Raw genomic sequence first — 19,387 nt, 5'->3', positions numbered from 1 at the left:
ACTTGGTGAGCAATATCACTATCAAAATAATCGAGTCACTAAACAGGTTCGATCTAAGTTTGAGTCAAGTTGGGGTTTAATCTGAGTTGAGTCGATCCTGGGCAAACTCAAACTCACTTGATTAAATTTTTTTTTTTTTCCAGCTAAAAAATCAGATCGACTTGGCTCGAACTCAGTTTCAAACGGAGTTGAATCGAACCGTTTCGAGTCGAGTCACGGTTTGTGTACAGCTCGGTGTGTCACAGAGAATCTGGTTAATACATCGGTGGTGTTTGTGTCACCGCACCACCGATGGTGTACCATCAGCTATATAGGTGGTGTAGTTACGTGTCCTGCGAAGACGAGCGCTGACGCTCCTCGAGCTCCGAGTTGTACGAACGCTTTAAAGAAGATTAAAGTTAAATGGCCCCACAGTGATGTATTTATTATATCCACACCGTCTCTCAATTTTTGGAGATCATTTTAGAGAATTAAAAAAATTAATCATATCTAAATATCAAGTGGACCACACCACAAATAGCAGCGGGGATAATGATTTTCACCGTGAAAAAAATTTGTAGGGCCCAACATAACGTTAATTTTCTATCTAATCTGTTAATAAGGTAACAAAGACCTAGATGAAGAGGAAAAACAAATTTCATATTGATCCAAAACTTCCGTGGCCCTTAAAAGGGTTTCAATGGTAGATGTTCAATCCCCCGCTGCTTTTTTTTTTAGTGCGGTGCACTTGATGGTCAGATATATCATATTTTTTATCTCAAGACTTAAGATGATCTCTTAAAATGGATGGACGGTTTGGATATAAAACATACCGCTTTATGGGACCCACAGATCTTGCTGACGTCAATACATCAGCTATGTAGCTGGTGTGTGGTACACCAGCCAATCCGCTTCCCACCCGATCCGATTCCGAGCGCATGGGTGCGAAATGCACTTCGCGTGTCGGGATTCTAATATACGCAACGTGCGCCATACGCACACCCCCGTGCTTGAGAAAGAGAGAGAGAGGCTAAGAGCAGCAATCAGCAGCAGCGCAGATGGAGAACGGGAATGTCGTCGTCTGCGACAATGGCACGGGCGTAATTTCTCTCTCTCTCACTCTCTGTCCATATAGATGCATTTTGAAATCATAGATCAATCGCACAAATTACACGAATTCTGTCACTGATTCGATCCGCATCATCCAATTGGCTTGTATTTTCTAATTAACGTTTCCGATTGAAGCCCACATCCCCCTTTTCCTTTTATTCATTTATTCCGTATAATTCTGATATCGATTCATTTTATGTTTCTCGTAATTCCGCGATCAGTTTTGGATCAACTCACGAGTATTATCCGATTTGGTTGAAATAAGAACATCTAATCTGCATTACAAAAAAAAGAAAAAAGAAATAAATAAAATAAAAATCTTATTCACCTTTGTTTGGCAACTGAAATTTCCAATACGTTTCATTTGTCTGAACGAAAATTGGAATTTGATCGAACATGGGGAATTCAACATCTGATCGATGCTGGTTTGGTGGTCTTGATAATAGTTCTGAAACGAAAGTCCTGAATAATTCGATGTTCGCGTGTATAATTTTCTATTTGTTTGATGATATGACCATGGTAACAATTCAATTTGTTTTTAGAACAATGCCCAAGTGGGACAATGCTCGGGCTGAAAGGTTGTAGAGTTCTGTTCAGGTTTTCAGTTTGTACGGGTGGGGCCCATGGTTCAATTTGAAACTGTTGATATGATGGACCCCACTGCAGATGGCCAATGCAATAAATGTAAAAAGAAGGCCAAATTAGAAGATCACAGCAGTAGAACCTCTTCTCTCAGTGTGAACGTGAACCGTTCATTCATGCCTCCTAACCTTATATTTCTCCACCCCTAAGGGCCTGTTTGGATGCTTGTAAGTTGGGTAAGTGGGAAGTTACTTACAGGTGGTGTTTGGGGGAGAAAAATCACCTGTAAGTAACTTACAACCTGTAAGTCACTTACAGGCAAATCTACCAAAAAACTGCAGGGCGATGGGCGTGGGAAGTCACTTCCCTGTAAGTCACTTACAGGCTCAACGGTCAGATTTTTAAAAAGAGGGGAAGAGGGAGAAACGCACCAACCCACCAAATCTCTCTCCGTCTCTGCAATCTCTCGCTGCAGTTACTGCCTTCCGTCTCTTCTCCTCCTAAAACGGTAGGGTTTCATCTACCCTTTTTTTCTCCTTTGAAAATGGGAGTTATTACTCCATATTATAGACGGCATCCAAACAGTCACTTATATGCACCTACGTATTTTTTTCACACGTGTCATGGGCCTCTAATCCGAACGGACCATGTGATGCAGCATCCCATGAAACTGTCAGGGACTGTGGCCTGTGGTTGGTGATCCCGTAGATCGTTTATCTGGTTGGTCTCACTGTGGCCTGTGGTTGGTGATCCTGTGATGTACTCGCAGTGTTGGTGAATCTCTTAGATTGCACGGTTAGAATGCAAGTAATTTAACGATCTACATTAGTGTTTGTGAATCTCTTAGATCCTGAGCATCAAACTCCTCATTAGAGAATGGGAAAAACTTTGATGATAGAGTGGGATTGATGATGCGCTGGCCCTTGGAAATTACATCAGATTGCACAGTTGGAATGCAAGTAATTTAATCACTATATTTTCTATTAATGTTTTTAAATTTATTCTCAATGCTTAAATTGAGTTATTACTCCATATTATAGATTTTTTGAATTCGTGGGCCCACTTTTATAGCCCACTTGATGATTGTTTTAGCTTAATAATTATTTCAAATATTCATCTTGATGGGCTTAACAAAATAACATATTTGATCCCATGTTTTTTTATATGATTATAACATTTTAGAACGATTCCCCAATCTAAGATATGCTCGATGTGAATATACAGCTTTCTACCTATAAGTAAGTTACAGGTTATCCAAACAGAAAAAGTAACTTACCTGTAAGTGACTTACAACTTACATCCAAACAGGTTACCTGTAAGTAACTTTCACCTGTAAGTCACTTACAGGTAAGTCACTTACAACTTAAAAGAACTTACAGGCATCCAAACAGGCCCTAATGAATTTTGGGATTCTTCTACTCTTTGGGATTTTTAGAAAACTGAGGGACGCTTGCTCTGCCATGAACCAACACTAAAGAAGTACCATGCTTCCTCTGCTCCAGAAGGTAGGATTTCACAAGCAAGAACCTGGAGTGGATGAGTTAGTCTGAGTTTTCCCTCATGTACTAGTGTGCATGTGCGACTCGTTTAGATCATTAATTAGAACAAATTAGACTATTTCACGCAGGTAGAAAGCTGGGGAAGGTTGATGAGGTAGTCTCAATGGAGAAACTCATTATGAAATCCTGGAACATAAACAAATAGTTTTGGACGGTTAGATAGAGGTTTGTGATTGCAAATGACATATCCTCACTGTATACAGTTGGATTGATCCACTGACCTGCATTCCAACCTGTGGTTCATAAAAACTGGATTGACTTGGGCTTTCTATGATTCTATCTGCTAGTTGAATGCCTGCTTGCTGGTGGAGTTCTTTGAAACAAGTACTTGTGGAGCAGTTAGATAGAGATCTGTGATTGCAAATGACTTATCGCCACCATATACAGACAGATTGACCCACCGAGCTGGATTCCATCCCGTGGTTTATTAAAACTGGATTGACTCGGGCTATCTGCTGGCATGATGCCAGCTTGCTGGTGGAGTTTTTCAAAACAAGTAGTTAAGAACGGCTAGAGGTTTGTGATTGCAAATGACTTGGCCCCACTCTATATAGACAGATTGATCCACTGATCCACAGTCCAACCCGTGGTTTATGAAAACAGGATTGACTTGGGCTTTCTATCTGCTAGTTGGATGCCTGCTTGCTGGTATTCTTACGTTCATTCATTAATTTTGTTAGTTGGATGAGTGACATGACTTCTTATGCTATTGGTGCATGAGCCATACAAACCTCATAATATAAAACTTTGAATCACTAAACCATGGGAGCTACTTGCCCCCACTTGTGCAAAATGAAAACCTGAATGGTACCGTACGCCATTCTGTCCCGACCATTGTATAGCGCTTCTTTAATCAAGTGTGTTAAAATGGCATGCGATTGAGATTGGGCTTGGTGGTGGTGATCAATATTGTGTTACTTGTATACTCCAATCGAAGTTCGCATGGGATCAGATTCTCAATTGAGGACACACGTGCAAGATTTGGGCTGTCCATTAGGCAGATCACTTTGTTTAGGATTGGCACAAAAGCCAGGCTGCTCTCCTCATCAAGTAGGCTGTATGTTACGAAAGAAAAAATGGGCTCTTATGAAAGTTCGACCAAATGTCCATGTTCAGCATGCAAATGTGGCTCACCTAATGGCTAGACAAGCTTGTCTTTTAGGCCCAAGGGGATGGGGGTGCCTGATGAATGGATGGATCATGCACGTGTTTGCCACACTAGCATGTGTGGTTGTAATATTTTTATCTTAATCACATGGGTAGCCGGTCATCCCTCTTTTACTTTTGTACTTGTACTGCATAGCGGTGTATGAATATTGCATATGTGGATATGCTGGGTTTTTATGTGTTCTTTTGTTAATGCTTGCTTGGTGTGAACATAGGCCTATCTTTTAACTGGTACCTGGATCTGTGGGTGACCAAGGCACCTGACCCAATTTAAATGGATCTGGATCCTAAAACTGGACCCATTTAAAAAAATCCCTTTCCACCATTTTAGACGCATCTGAAAATTGGGTTGGGTCAAGTACCTTATTAGGGACTATTGGGTTCCCAATTAATATTAGTATTATATACCTAATCTCCTCACTAGACAATCCCAACCTTTCAGTTCATGCACCACAAATTGACAGTCTGTTCATCATCATTATCTAAGCCTTATCCTAATTAATTGGGGTCGGCACCATTCCACTCCATCAAGGGCCATGCCTTTAGTTAGACCATAGTTCATCAAGTCTTTTCTTACCACCTCCACCCACGTCCTTTTGGGCCTTCCCCTTGCCCTTTTAGAGCCTTCAATGTGTACCAACTACCAACTCACTCCTAACTGGCTCAGTTCTTGGTCGCTGTTGTGCATGACCAAAGCATTTAAGTTTAGTTTCCCTCATCTTATTGCCTATTGGTGCTACTCCTAAGTTCCCACAAATGCATTCATTTCAAATTCTATCCTTTCTCATCCTGACACTCATCTATCTCAATTCTCAACATCTTGTTCAATTCTCATCCTATGAACATGTTATTCCTTAACTGCCCAACATTCCATCCCAAAAAGCATGGCTAGTCTTATAGCTATCCTATACAATTTCCATTCTGTTTGAGTGGTACACAATGATCACATTAAACTCCATAGCCACATCTCCAATTCTTCTCCGCAGCTTGAATTCTGTAGTTTACATTCTTCTCAATCTCTCCCCTCTCATTAATTATCTGCTCAAGATATTGAAAGTGATCATTTTGGGAACTTACTTGCCAACAATGTTAACTAATTTCTTGTTTTCATTCATATTGTTACTGAAATTGCACTTCATATACTATTTTTAGTCTGATTAATTTTAAATCCTTTAGATTCCAAAGCATCCTCCATAAATCTAGCTTTGTGTTTACGCCCTCCCTTGGCTTGTCAATCAAAACTAATGTCATCTGCAAACAAGAGACACCATGGGATCTCTTCCTACAAGTGCCTAGTTAACTTGTTAAATTGATGGTCTGTTAAGTCTAGGTGGCCAGATCCAAAATAATCAAATAATTAAAATTTCTATTCTATTTTTTTCTCCTTTTTAAGATCCTGAAATTGAATGTCAAATAATTAATCGGGGTGGCCCACCGGATGATTGGATCATCCAGATTCTTGAGGTATTATCATGTTTTGCCTCTACACATTAAATGGATGGTGTAGATCTAACCACACATACACTGATGGCCCATCTCGACCTTCTAAACCAAGTGATACTAGCATTTGCGCAAAAATTTAAGATTCTTTTATTAGACACTTTTAGATCTGACTAATGTGGCCTATCTGATTGTTAGATTGATCTAAAAATTATGGCCCTTGTATATTTTGGCCTTAAGGATCATATGATCCGTACAGATCTATCTTAGCACAATCAGATTCCATCCATTTAATTTATTCCTAAAATATTACTAATTAGACCAAAATCATAAAAACATCACTTTATTAAAATTGACTCTACACACCTATACAATGATGGTGTGGATGATCCACGCCATCCATTGTATAGATTAAGAAGAAATTAACAACATAATAAAAAGTTAAAAAGATCTAACGATTAGAACTTACCTGATCGAGCCTTCTTAGAATTTCCTCTTCCTTTTACTTTAGGCTTCCTATCTCCTTTTTTTTTTTTTAATATAAAAACTTTCCGTATCTCTTTTGAAGAAAATTCTCATAAGATAGGATGAGCACATCCTCCCTTATCTTGAATTTGAATTTTTTTATGATATTTAATAAAAAATTTATTATTACCACTTCAAGAATCGATCCCTAAACCTCTCTCTCAACTAAGAATTTCACTACCAACTTAACTATTGACTTGTTTTTATTTTTTATTTAAAAATAAAATCTTTAAATATTTAATTTAGTTTTTTAATAATATACCAAAATTTAGAGTTGTTATATTCCACATGCAACAATGCAAAACAATAACAACATTTTACATGTATTTCATCAAAACACGGTGAAAATCAAAATACAAAGGGTATTTGTTTCACATCCATACCTTTCTCACCACCAACACACTTCATTGGGTCATTTTATCAAATACTTGGTGAGCAATATCACTATCAAAATAATCGAGCACACTAGTTCGATCCGAGTTTGAGTCAAGATCGAGGATCGATCCGAGTTGAGTCGAGCCGGGGCTAGCTCGAACTCATTGATTTTTCTTTTTGAGCTCAGAATGAAATCGCTTGGCTTGACTTGAACTCAGTTTCAAACCAAGTTGAATCGGGCCTTTTCGAGTCAAGTCGAGCGAGTTAACCGAGCTAACTCGGTTCGTATACAGCTCGGTGTGTCACAGAGAATCTGGTTAATACATCGGGGTCCCACTGTCGGCAGCAACGATCGGAAGCGGATTGGCTGGTGTACCATCAGCTATATAGGTGGTGTAGTTACGTGCCGTGCGAAGACGACCGCTGACGCTCCTCGAGCTCCGAGTTGTACGAACGCTTCAAAGGAACTTTAAAGTTAATGGGCCCACAATAACGTATTTATTATATCCACACCGTTCATCCATTCTTCAAGACCATTTTAGAGCTTAAGCCAAAATATTAATTATATCAAAATCTCAAATGGACCGTACCATGAATAGCAGTGGGAATAATGATTTTCACCGTTAAAACATTGGTCAGCCCAACATAATTATTTTCCATCTAATCTGTTAATAAGGTCACAAAGGCCCGGATGAAGAGTAAAAAAAAATATCATATTGATCCAAAATATCTAGGACCCCCAAAAGTATTTCAATGGTAGACGTTCAATCCCCCACTGCTTTTTACAGTGTGGTCCACTTGATATTTAGATATATCTTATTTTCAGGATCAGGCCTTAAGACGGGCTCTAAAAATGGATGGACGGTTTGGATATAAAACATACCGCTTTATGGGACCCACAGATCTTGCTGACGTCAATACATAAGCTATGTAGCTGGTGTGTGGTACACCAGCCAATCCGCTTCCCACCCGATTCGATTCCGAGCGCATGGGTGCGAAATGCACTTCGCGTGTCGGGATTCTAATATACGCAACGTGCGCCATACGCACACCCCCGTGCTTGAGAAAGAGAGAGAGAGGCTAAGAGCAGCAATCAGCAGCAGCGCGGATGGAGAACGGGAATGTCGTCGTCTGCGACAATGGCACGGGCGTAATTTCTCTCTCTCTCACTCTCTATCCATATAGATGCATTTTGAAATCATAGATCAATCGCACAAATTACACGAATTCTGTCACTGATTCGATCCGCATCATCCAATTGGCTTGTATTTTCTAATTAACGTCTCCGATTGAAGCCCACATCCCCCTTTTCCTTTTATTCATTTATTCCGTATAATTCTGATATCGATTCATTTTATGTTTCTCGTAATTCCGCGATCAGTTTTGGATCAACTCACGAGTATTATCCGATTTGGTTGAAATAAGAACATCTAATCTGCATTACAAGAAAAAAAAAAGAAAAGAAATAAGTAAAATAAAAATCTTATTCACCTTTGTTTGGCAACTGAAATTTCCAATACGTTTCATTTGTCTGAACGAAAATTGGAATTCGATCGAACATGGGGAATTCAACATCTGATCGATGCTGGTTTGGTGGTCTTGATAATAGTTCTGAAACGAAAGTCCTGAATAATTCGATGTTCGCGTGTATAATTTTCTATTTGTTTGATGATATGACCATGGTAACAATTCAATTTGTTTTTAGAACAATGCCCACCCAAGTGGGACAATGCTCGGGCTGAAAGGTTGTAGAGTGCTGTTCAGGTTTTCAGTTTGTACGGGTGGGGCCCATGGTTCAATTTGAAACTGTTGATATGATGGACCCCACTGCAGATGGCCAATGCAATAAATGTAAAAAGAAGGCCAAATTAGAAGATCCCAGCCGTAGAACCTCTTCTCTCAGTGTGAACGTGAACCGTTCATTTATGCCTCCTAACCTTATATTTCTCCACCCCTAAGGGCCTGTTTGGATGCCTGTAAGTTGGGTAAGTGGGAAGTTACTTACAGGGAAGTCACTTACAGGTGGTGTTTGGGGGAGAAAAATCACCTGTAACTTACAACTTGTAAGTCACTTACAGGCAAATCTACCAAAAAACTGCAGGGGGTGGGGATGAGAAGTCACTTCCCTGTAAGTCACAGGCTCAACGGTCGGATTTTAAAAAAGAGGGGAAGAGGGAGAAATGCACCAAAGGGGATTGAAGATTTCGTCTCTCCATCCTCTCCTCCTCCCTCTCTGCAAGCTCTCTCCTCCTCCCTCCCTCCCTCTCTGCAATCTCTCTCCGTCTCTGCAATCTCTCTCCCTCCCTCTCTGCAATCTCTTTCTGCAATTACCGCCTTCCGTCTCTTCCCCTCCTGGAACGGTAGGGTTTCATCAACCCTGTTTCTCTCTTTCCCTCTCTGCAATCTCCCTCTGCAATTTCCGCCTTCCGTCTCTTCTCCTCCTAGAACGGTACGGTTTCTCCCCTTTTTTTCTCTTTGAAAACGGTAGTGGCTTGACGTTACTCAACGAGCACCCTGATTTAAAACTCTGGTGGGCCATATAAAAGAGAGATGCAAATCATGGAATGAAAATGTTTTCTTTTGTCATGGCCCACCAATGTTTTAGATAAAAGTAAAAGTCGGGTCACTGGGTTTCATGGGGTTCTGCATCACGTTCATGTACGATGCGTTGTCAAAAAGTTCTCAAGAAAACTCTCCCCGCGGCGGCTGAGCATGGAAGGGATTGAGTGGTGAGTAATGCGTAAACTTTGTGGGATCCAACATGATATATGTATTTGATCCACACTGTCCATCCATTTTAATACTTAATTTTAAATTCTGATCTTAAAAATTAGCTATATCCAAAGATCAAGTGGACCACACCACAGGAAATAATGTGAATTGAGTGTATACCGTTGAAAATTTCTGGGGTGCCACATAAGTTATGGATCAAGCTGATTTTTTTTCCCCTCATCCAGGTCTTTGTGATCTCATGAACATGTTGGATGACAAATAAAGATCACTATGGGCACTAGAAAGGTTTCAACCGTCTAAATCAATATTTTACACAGCTTCTTGTGATATGGTCCACTTGAGCTTTGGATATGCTTAATTTTATGGCTCCACCTTTGCACATAGATGAAAAAAATGGATAGACTGATTGAATAAACCATATACATTTATAGTGGGCCCAACTGAATTTACTTTGTGTGATAAAGTAAACCAGCAATTCAGTATGTAGTCTGATTGCATCACTGGTAACACAGTAGTGGGTGTTACCCCTACCGTGGGCCCACCTTGATGATGTGTTATATATCCACTCCGCCCAACCATTTCTCCATCAGGGATTTTAGGCCCACCTTGTTTGTGTTGCTGAGTTTTTAACTGAGGAAGTTTATTCTCAATGTTTAAATTGAGTTATTACTCCATATTATAGATATTTTGAATTCATGGGCCCACTTTTATAGCCCACGTGATGATTGATTTATCTTAATAATTATCTCAAATATTCATCTTGATGGGCTTAACAAAATAACATATCTGATCCCATGTTTTTTTATATGATTATAACATTTTAGAACAATTTTCTAATCTAAGCTCTGCTTAATGTAAATATATAAGTTTCTACCTGTAAGTACCTTATAGGTTATCCAAACAAAAAAACTAACTTACCTGTAAGTGACTTACAACTTACATCCAAACAGGTTACCTGTAAATAACTTTCACTTGTAAGTGACTTACAGGTAAGTCACTTACAACTTAAAAGAACTTACAGGCATCCAAACAGGCCCTTATATGGTAAAGAGACTTAATGAATTTTGGGATTCTTCTACTCTTTGGGATTTTTAGAAAACTGAGGGACGCTTGCTCTGCCATGAACCAACACTAAAGAAGTACCATGCTTCCTCTGCTCCAGAAGGTAGGATTTCACAAGCAAGAAGCTGGAGTGGATGAGTTAGTCTGAGTTTTCCCTCATGTACTAGTGTGCATGTGCGACTCGTTTAGATCATTAATTAGAACAAATTAGACTATTTCACGCAGGTAGAAAGCTGGGGAAGGTTGATGAGGTAGTCTCAATGGAGAAACTCATTATGAAATCCTGGAACATAAACAAATAGTTTTGGATGGTTAGATAGACGTTTGTGATTGCAAATGACATATCCTCACTGTATACAGATGGATTGATCCACTGACCTGCATTCCAACCTGTGGTTCATAAAAACTGGATTGACTTGGGCTTTCTATGATTCTATCTGCTAGTTGAATGCCTGCTTGCTGGTGGAGTTCTTTGAAACAAGTACTTGTGGAGCAGTTAGATAGAGATCTGTGATTGCAAATGACTTATCGCCACCATATACAGACAGATTGACCCACCGAGCTGGATTCCATCCCGTGGTTTATTAAAACTGGATTGACTCGGGCTATCTGCTGGCATGATGCCAGCTTGCTGGTGGAGTTTTTCAAAACAAGTAGTTAAGAACGGCTAGAGGTTTGTGATTGCAAATGACTTGGCCCCAATCTATATAGACAGATTGATCCACTGATCCACAGTCCAACCCGTGGTTTATGAAAACAGGATTGACTTGGGCTTTCTATCTGCTAGTTGGATGCCTGCTTGCTGGTATTCTTACGTTCATTCATTAATTTTGTTAGTTGGATGAGTGACATGACTTCTTATGCTATTGGTGCATGAGCCATACAAACCTCATAATATAAAACTTTGAATCACTAAACCATGGGAGCTACTTGCCCCCACTTGTGCAAAATGAAAACCTGAATGGTACCGTACGCCATTCTGTCCGACCATTGTATAGCGCTTCTTTAATCAAGTGTGTTAAAATGGCATGCGATTGAGATTGGGCTTGGTGGTGGTGATCAATATTGTGTTACTTGTATACTCCAATCGAAGTTCGCATAGGATCGGATTCTCAATTGAGGACACACGTGCAAGATTTGGGCTGTCCATTAGGCAGATCACTTTGTTTAGGATTGGCACAAAAGCCAGGCTGCTCTCCTCATCAAGTAGGCTGTATGTTACGAAAGAAAAAATGGGCTCTTATGAAAGTTCGACCAAATGTCCATGTTCAACATGCAAATGTGGCTCACCTAATGGCTAGACAAGCTTGTCTTTTAGGCCCAAGGGGATGGGGGTGCCTGATGAATGGATGGATCATGCACGTGTTTGCCACACTAGCATGTGTGGTTGTAATATTTTTATCTTAATCACATGGGTAGCCGGTCATCCCTCTTTTACTTTTGTACTTGTACTGCATAGCGGTGTATGAATATTGCATATGTGGATATGCTGGGTTTTTATGTGTTCTTTTGTTAATGCTTGCTTGGTGTGAACATAGGCCTATCTTTTAACTGGTACCTGGATCTGTGGGTGACCAAGGCACCTGACCCAATTTAAATGGATCTGGATCCTAAAACTGGACCCATTTAAAAAAATCCCTTTCCACCATTTTAGACGCATCTGAAAATTGGGTTGGGTCAAGTACCTTATTAGGGACTATTGGGTTCCCAATTAATATTAGTATTATATACCTGATCTCCTCACTAGACAATCCCAACCTTTCAGTTCATGCACCACAAATTGACAGTCCGTTCATCATCATTATCTAAGCCTTATCCTAATTAATTGGGGTCGGCACCATTCCACTCCATCAAGGGCCATGCCTTTAGTTAGACCATAGTTCATCAAGTCTTTTCTTACCACCTCCACCCACGTCCTTTTGGGCCTTCCCCTTGCCCTTTTAGAGCCTTCAATGTGTACCAACTACCAACTCACTCCTAACTGGCTCAGTTCTTGGTCGCTGTTGTGCATGACCAAAGCATTTAAGTTTAGTTTCCCTCATCTTATTGCCTATTGGTGCTACTCCTAAGTTCCCACAAATGCATTCATTTCAAATTCTATCCTTTCTCATCCTGACACTCATCTATCTCAATTCTCAACATCTTGTTCAATTCATACTATGAACATGTTATTCCTTAATTGTCCAGCTTTCTATTCGGTAAAACATCGGTCGTCTTATACTATAAAATCTCCTCTTCACTTTGAGTGGTACACAATGATCACATTAAACTCCATAACCACATCTCCAATTCTTCTCCGCAGCTTGAATTCTGTAGTTTACATTCTTCTCAATCTCTCCCCTCTCATTAATTATCTGCTCAAGATATTGAAAGTGATCATTTTGGGAACTTACTCGCCAACAATGTTAACTAATTTCTTGTTTTCATTCATATTGTTACTGAAATTGCACTTCATATACTATTTTTAGTCTGATTAATTTTAAATCCTTTAGATTCCAAAGCATCCTCCATAAATCTAGCTTTGTGTTTACGCCCTCCCTTGGCTTGCCAATCAAAACTATGTCATCTGCAAACAAGATACACCATGGGATCTCTTCCTACAAGTGCCTCGTTAACTTGTTAAATTGATGGTCTGTTAAGAAAAGAAATACAACAACGGTCCACATTCAACTCAGAAAAGGCCCAAGATTGGCGGCTAAGATCTGGGAGATCATGAGGGCATGATTTATCAACAAAAGGCCCAATGGTCTGTATCACCAAACCATGGGTCTCCTCTCATACAAACTAAACTCATGAGCACACTGTGGATATCCTTGTGTTAAGGCCTTTGAAGACCATATAGTTCTTGACCTTCAATTTTGTTGCGTTACTTCTTGTTGTTTTTCACAGAGACCCGTTGACATTATTCATGTGTTTGAGTTTACATTACATAATGCTGCTGTGGGCTGTAGACCTTTTTGTTATCCATGACATTGTTGTGAACAAAATTCTCACTCCTTGTGTACATTTCTTTTTTAGAACACTCATTTTTTTATTTTTATTTTTCTTTTACAGACTTTATACTTTCATTGTATGGTATATTTGAAGTTTCAAAACTATTATTGTATTCAATGCAGTATGTGAAATGTGGTTTTGCGGGTGAGAACTTTCCCACCTCTGTATTCCCATGTGTGGTGGGAAGGCCCATGCTACGTTATGAAGAATCACTCACAGAACAGACGTTGAAGGTAAGGCTCTGATGATTTCACTGCACTTAGTGCCACCATTGGATTAAAAGATTGCTATATATCTTCTTGATAAGGTGGCTAAAAAGTCCAGGTTTCCAATGTTCAGCGGCATGAGTAATAAAGATTATCCCCAAGTTTTTCTGCCCACAAATATGCGGCGACAGAGGGCTAAAATTCGGTCATTGTTTCATGTGCTATATTAAATGGTGGTGACTAATCCACTGTACATGTGGCATGTGTGCCTGTCAATCTAGGCTGTGCAAATCAGGCCGTACTCTGGATGGAGCATTGCCTCAAGTCACATGGCTAAAATAATTGGTGCCATCAGATTTTATCCTTTAATTTGGACTGCTGACTATCTTCTTTTTAATCATCCCATTTGATGGTTGTGATTGGGACAAATAGGTTTTATTGGTCGGTGTGATTTACAGATTTTGATCCATCTACAAAGGGACCCACAGTTTGGACAGTTTGGATTGACAAACATGTGTGCCATGTCCATTTTGGATGAGTTTCCATGCACCCCATTGTCAGACACAATGGAATGCATCTTTCAAACTTGTTCTTTGATGTCTCTAAAGATGCAGATGGTGACGAATACTTACAGCTTAATTTATGAATGCTGAAGAAAATGCTCATGCTATTTTGTTCATTCAGGATGTTGTTGTGGGAGAAGCATGTGCCGACTTGCGGCATCATCTGGATATATCTTATCCTGTTAACAATGGAATTGTGCAGAACTGGGATGATATGGGCTATGTCTGGGACCATGCATTTTTCAATGAATTGAAAGTAATTCTTTCAATACTCTGATCTACAATGTAGCTCTTGTTTTTATATTGTTAGACCCAGCCTTTTGATAGGTTTTGACTTGCACTCTGTCATGTTACAGATAGACCCAACAGAATGTAAGATTTTACTCACAGACCCGCCTCTCAATCCTTCAAAAAACCGTGAAAAAATGGTGGGTTGTCCCTCAGATTGCTGACCCGAAGTCATTTGCAAAGATGTGCTTCATTTTTGTCAGGAACGTTTTCACATAGATAGCATTCCATTATTTGTTCAACTTGGTTCTTATAGCCTGGACTTGAAGTTAACAGATCGAGACCATGTTTGAGAAGTACAACTTCACCGGCGTCTTCATTCAAATCCAAGCTGTTCTGACATTGTATGCTCAAGGTGCTTCCATTGCCATTTTCACCAAAGTAGCACTGTGACCTCTTTTCTTTTCTTTTCTTTTCTTCCCTTCTTTGAATAGCAGTCTCTAATATATGTTCAAAACTGTTGATATGAAAACCAAAAGTGCTTTCAGTGGCTTTTCTCTTGTTGTTGTAGTGTCAAAATTTTCTTTGCGTGGTTGATGTTGATTCCCTCTCTCACCAGTCACTGCATGCTTGACTTCTTGACAGGATTGCTAACAGGCCTTGTTATTGACTCCGGAGATGGCGTCACCCATGTGGTAAGATATTTTGACAACTGTATCAAATTATGTGGTATGGAGTCATTACTTATTGGGAGTGTGGTTTAATGCAACATTCTTTGGAAACTACATCAAAGTTCCAGCATGGAGGTATGCTTATTGAGAGAGTTTCCTATTGCATGTGTTATTTTGGGTTGAGCTTGTAGCTCAACTGGAGAGTGTTCAGTATCACAATGAAATCGTGTTTTCATTCCTATCTTACCCACAAAAGAAATTGTCTATTGTGATTGTTTTGTCCTCAGATTGGGTTGCGCTTCTATTCCTCGGTTATCACAAATCACATTATAGGCATTGTGCAATACTTGCTACATAACAGAAGGGATGATGTATTCTTGAAACCTTCTCAATTGGCTTTTGCTTTGGGAGTCCTTGTATGCTTACTAGGGACATGGCACGTGCATTGCACGGGGAGCAAAGAGGGATTGAAAGAATAAGGGGAGAGAGGAGAAGGGAGAGACACTGAGAGAGGCAGAGGGAGATGGGAGGCCTCCACAACACCCATCTTACGTGGGCGTAAAACACCCCAAGTCTGTGAGGGCCAGCCATATTTTATGTGTAAAATCCACTTCACTCATCAAATTCTATACTTGATGTTAGGTCTTGAGATAAAAAATCAGCTAGATACACAACTCAAAAGGGCCACACCATATGTAACTGTGTGAATGTGATGCTGATCATAGGTTTGTATGTTGGCTACCATATGGTGCATCTTTCATCTAACCCGTTAATCAGGTCTAACTCACCAGGATGAAGGGAAGATACAAAATCCAGCTTATTAAAAAAAATCAAGTGAGCCACACCATCTGAACATAGTGGTTTTGGGAGCAATTGCATTATTCCTATTGTTGTGGTCCATATGAGTATGTTATCGGGCTGATATTTTGTATTTATTGTTCAAATAATGGTTCGCACCATCTGCTCTTCATGCGGGCTACACACGGAGAAGAGTAGAAGTCCCTGTGGGCTGCTTGTATTCAAAGAAGCGAAGGAAGTAGGTAGAATCTTAACCGTTGAGCAGCATCCACGGGTGAAATCTTAACTGTAGGTTTTTTTTTTTTTTTGAAAGGCAACACTGCCAGGGATTGAACCCTGGATCGCTTATGCACACTACACTGTCTCTACCAGCTCATCTAACAAGCACGAGAGTTAACTGCAGCTTGTTAGGCACACACATTTTTTTAATTCCTAAAATACCTATAATTTTGTTTAAAATGTCTTTTCATGCCCCCTAAGTACACAAAGTTATCCTCTATTGCAAGCTAATTGCGGGTGCAAAAATGTCCCCCACTATTTGCCTTACAATATAGATTTAAAATTACCACATATTTCATGTTTTCATTCTTCACATCTTCTGCCTAGGCTCTACATATATGTAGTAGTGCCTTATATATTTGATTTAGCCTTTGGGGAAGTTGATTAGCGAAATCAGCAGACTGCCAATCAGTGTGGCAGCAGGGACTTTTCTTCTTCTTGGTTTTGAGTCTATCCATCGAACGGTTGTAAGCACTCACTGTTGCTCAACTGTAGCTTATCTATCGAGAGGGAGAGAAAAAGCATTACCATCATAGTGTGGAGTTGGGTTCAAGTCCGTTAGGTGGATCATGAGTTCATTTGTTTGTAGATGAATACCAGTTGTCATGTGACTATGGCTCTAGGCCAAAAATGTGGTCAATTGGATGATCCTAACTGCTCGATAGGAATGATGCCCTAACATAGCGGTGGTCATTTTTTCAAAACCTTGAATCAATTGCTTAGGATTGTCCAACCAACCTGATTTTTGGGCCCCATATTGGTAACCTCGCAGGATGAGTGGTATCCTGTCACATGTTCACTTGAGAACTGCTACAGGGAAATCTCAGTTGGCATTCATATTATTGACATTAACCATTTACCTAACACAACAAATAAATGAGAAGGTCTCAAGTCGAACTGTTTGGACCATAATTAAGGTCCACTCAGTTGATAACTTCCAACCTTTTGTGTTTGTACAACATCCGACCTGTCCAATAGGTTATTTGCATCATGAGGATCATCTTGTGCAAAAATTCAGCCACATCCACTCATTGAGTAGACCATGCTTATAGTTTTGTTATCTCTCAATGGCTCTACAATGTTTTCTATGTTGAGGCCGCCTGATGTGTGGACTGTGGATTGGGGCTGACTTTACACAATCTGATCCTCATGGTGGGGCCAACCTATTGGAAGCTGGGATGTAGCACTTAGATGATAGGTTGGAAGTTCTTCCTCAGGTTGACCATAAGTTACAGTCCAACTGGTTGGACTTGAGACCACCTCTAAATAAATCTTGCCATCACCACAAACCAAAAAACTGATTGCAGCATCAATCCTCACCAAAGTGTTACCGTGTCTCTTCATACAGGTGCCAGTTGTTGATGGCTACTCATTCCCGCATCTAACTAAGCGAATGAATGTGGCTGGCAGGCACATAACTTCTTACCTTGTAGATCTACTCCTAAGGAGAGGGTGAGAACCTATCCTCAATTGAATAAGCCTTGAAATTGATAGGAAGTTCTGCTATTCTTGCTCGGTAGTTCTCTTGTTTTAGAAACGGAACATTAATAATTGTGTTTTATAGGTACGCGATGAATAGGACATCGGATTTTGAGACTGTTAGGGAAATCAAAGAGAAGCTATGTTATATCAGGTGAGTTGTTGTTTCTCTCCGAAAATACTGTCTTTTTTCATGAAGTTCTTGGGATGCCACCTAATCATGAGACTAATTTTATCATAGCTATGATTACAAACGCGAGTACCAATTGGGGCTGGAGACTACGATTCTTGTTAAAAATTACACAGTAAGTTGTCTTTTCTTTCTTTCTTTCTTTCCTCTTCTTCTTCCTTATTTATTTATTTATTTATTTTTATTTTTATTTTTATTTTTTAATTGTAAAATAATTTTGCATACTCATTGGCATATACAAAAACATATCTGATGCTGCTGCTGGAAATTCTTTGATTTTCTTTTTCTTTTTCCCGTTTCGTCAGTTTTAGGAAATGCAATCACAATCGTTTATTAAAAGTGTATTGAGTTAGCATGCGGGGACGTTTGGCATCTCTACAAATAAGAGCTTATTGGCTTATTTCTAAAACAAAAAAGCTTTTAGAATGTTTGGTAAAAGTCTAATCAGAGTGCTTATTTGTTTAGAAAGTAGCAAATAAACTTCGATTTTATAAGTTGAGGAGGGGTTACTTTTTGAAACGGAGCTTATTTGGCTTAAGTGGGTAGACACCTTGGACTAATTTTTAGACAAGTTTGTCCTTAAACTTTCAAAGTAATTTTCATCTTACCCTCTTCTCTTCTCTTTACAATTTCTTTGAGGAAGGCCCACATGATAAATTACCCATTTTGAAGGTGGGCCCCACATGATGAATGGTCCACATCAAAGGTGGGCCCACATAATGCACGGTCACATCAAAGGTGAGCCCCACATGATAGATGGCCTACATTAAAGTGTGGCCCACATGATGGTCGATCCACACCAAGCAAGCCCTACCTGATGGATGGTCCATATCAAAGGTGGGGCCCACATGATGGATGGTGGACATTGAATGTGGGACCACATGATGGAAGGTTGACATTAAAGGTGGGCCCACATGATGAATGACCCATATCGAAGGTTGGGCCTCACATGATGGACGGTCCACAGCAAAGGTGGGACCTATATGATGGATGGTGGACATCAAAGGTGGGTCCCACATGATGGACTATCCAAATCAAGTGGGCTCCACATGATAGATGGTCTACAACAAAGGTGGGACCCACATGATGGATGGTGGACATCAAAGGTGGGCCACTCATGATGAACGACTCATATTGAACATGGGCCCACATCAAGGTGGGCCCACATAATGAACTATTCACATCAAAGCTGGGCCCCACATGTAGATGACCCGCATCAGTGTGGCCCAACATGATGGAACATGCACATCAAGTGGGTCCCATTTGATGGGCAGTCCACATCAAAAGTGGGACGCACATGATGGATGGTGGTCATTGAAGGTGGGCCTACATGATGGTTGATTGACATCAAAGGTGGGCCCACATGATGAATGACCCATATCGAAGGTGAGGCCCCACACAGTGAATTGTCCACATCAAGGTGGGCCCACATAATGGATAGAGTGGG

At 40.0% G+C, this 19,387-nt stretch overlaps 1 protein-coding gene across 4 annotated transcripts in view; it reads left to right on the top strand.

The window, feature by feature from the left end:
• The first annotated feature begins 973 nt into the window (after positions 1–973).
• Positions 974–19,387, top strand: part of LOC131246715 (actin-related protein 2) — a 38,103-nt gene continuing 19,689 nt past the window's right edge. For 2 of the 4 annotated variants that reach the window (XM_058247067.1, XM_058247068.1), the window contains exons 1-9: positions 7,730–7,887; positions 13,649–13,759; positions 14,417–14,551; positions 14,652–14,723; positions 14,860–14,938; positions 15,169–15,218; positions 17,620–17,723; positions 17,836–17,904; positions 17,992–18,055. In XM_058247067.1, the coding sequence (XP_058103050.1) occupies positions 7,846–7,887; positions 13,649–13,759; positions 14,417–14,551; positions 14,652–14,723; positions 14,860–14,938; positions 15,169–15,218; positions 17,620–17,723; positions 17,836–17,904; positions 17,992–18,055 (726 nt within the window). In that variant the 5' untranslated portion in view covers positions 7,730–7,845. Of the gene's footprint in view, positions 1,080–7,729; positions 7,888–13,648; positions 13,760–14,416; positions 14,552–14,651; positions 14,724–14,859; positions 14,939–15,168; positions 15,219–17,619; positions 17,724–17,835; positions 17,905–17,991; positions 18,056–19,387 lie in introns of those variants that run through there. The other 2 variants (XM_058247066.1, XM_058247065.1) reach the window with 2 other exon arrangements.

This window comes from Magnolia sinica, chromosome 5 (genome assembly GCF_029962835.1).
Source record: "Magnolia sinica isolate HGM2019 chromosome 5, MsV1, whole genome shotgun sequence".
Lineage (NCBI taxonomy): Eukaryota > Viridiplantae > Streptophyta > Magnoliopsida > Magnoliales > Magnoliaceae > Magnolia > Magnolia sinica.
This window is presented reverse-complemented; position numbering and strand designations above follow the sequence as displayed.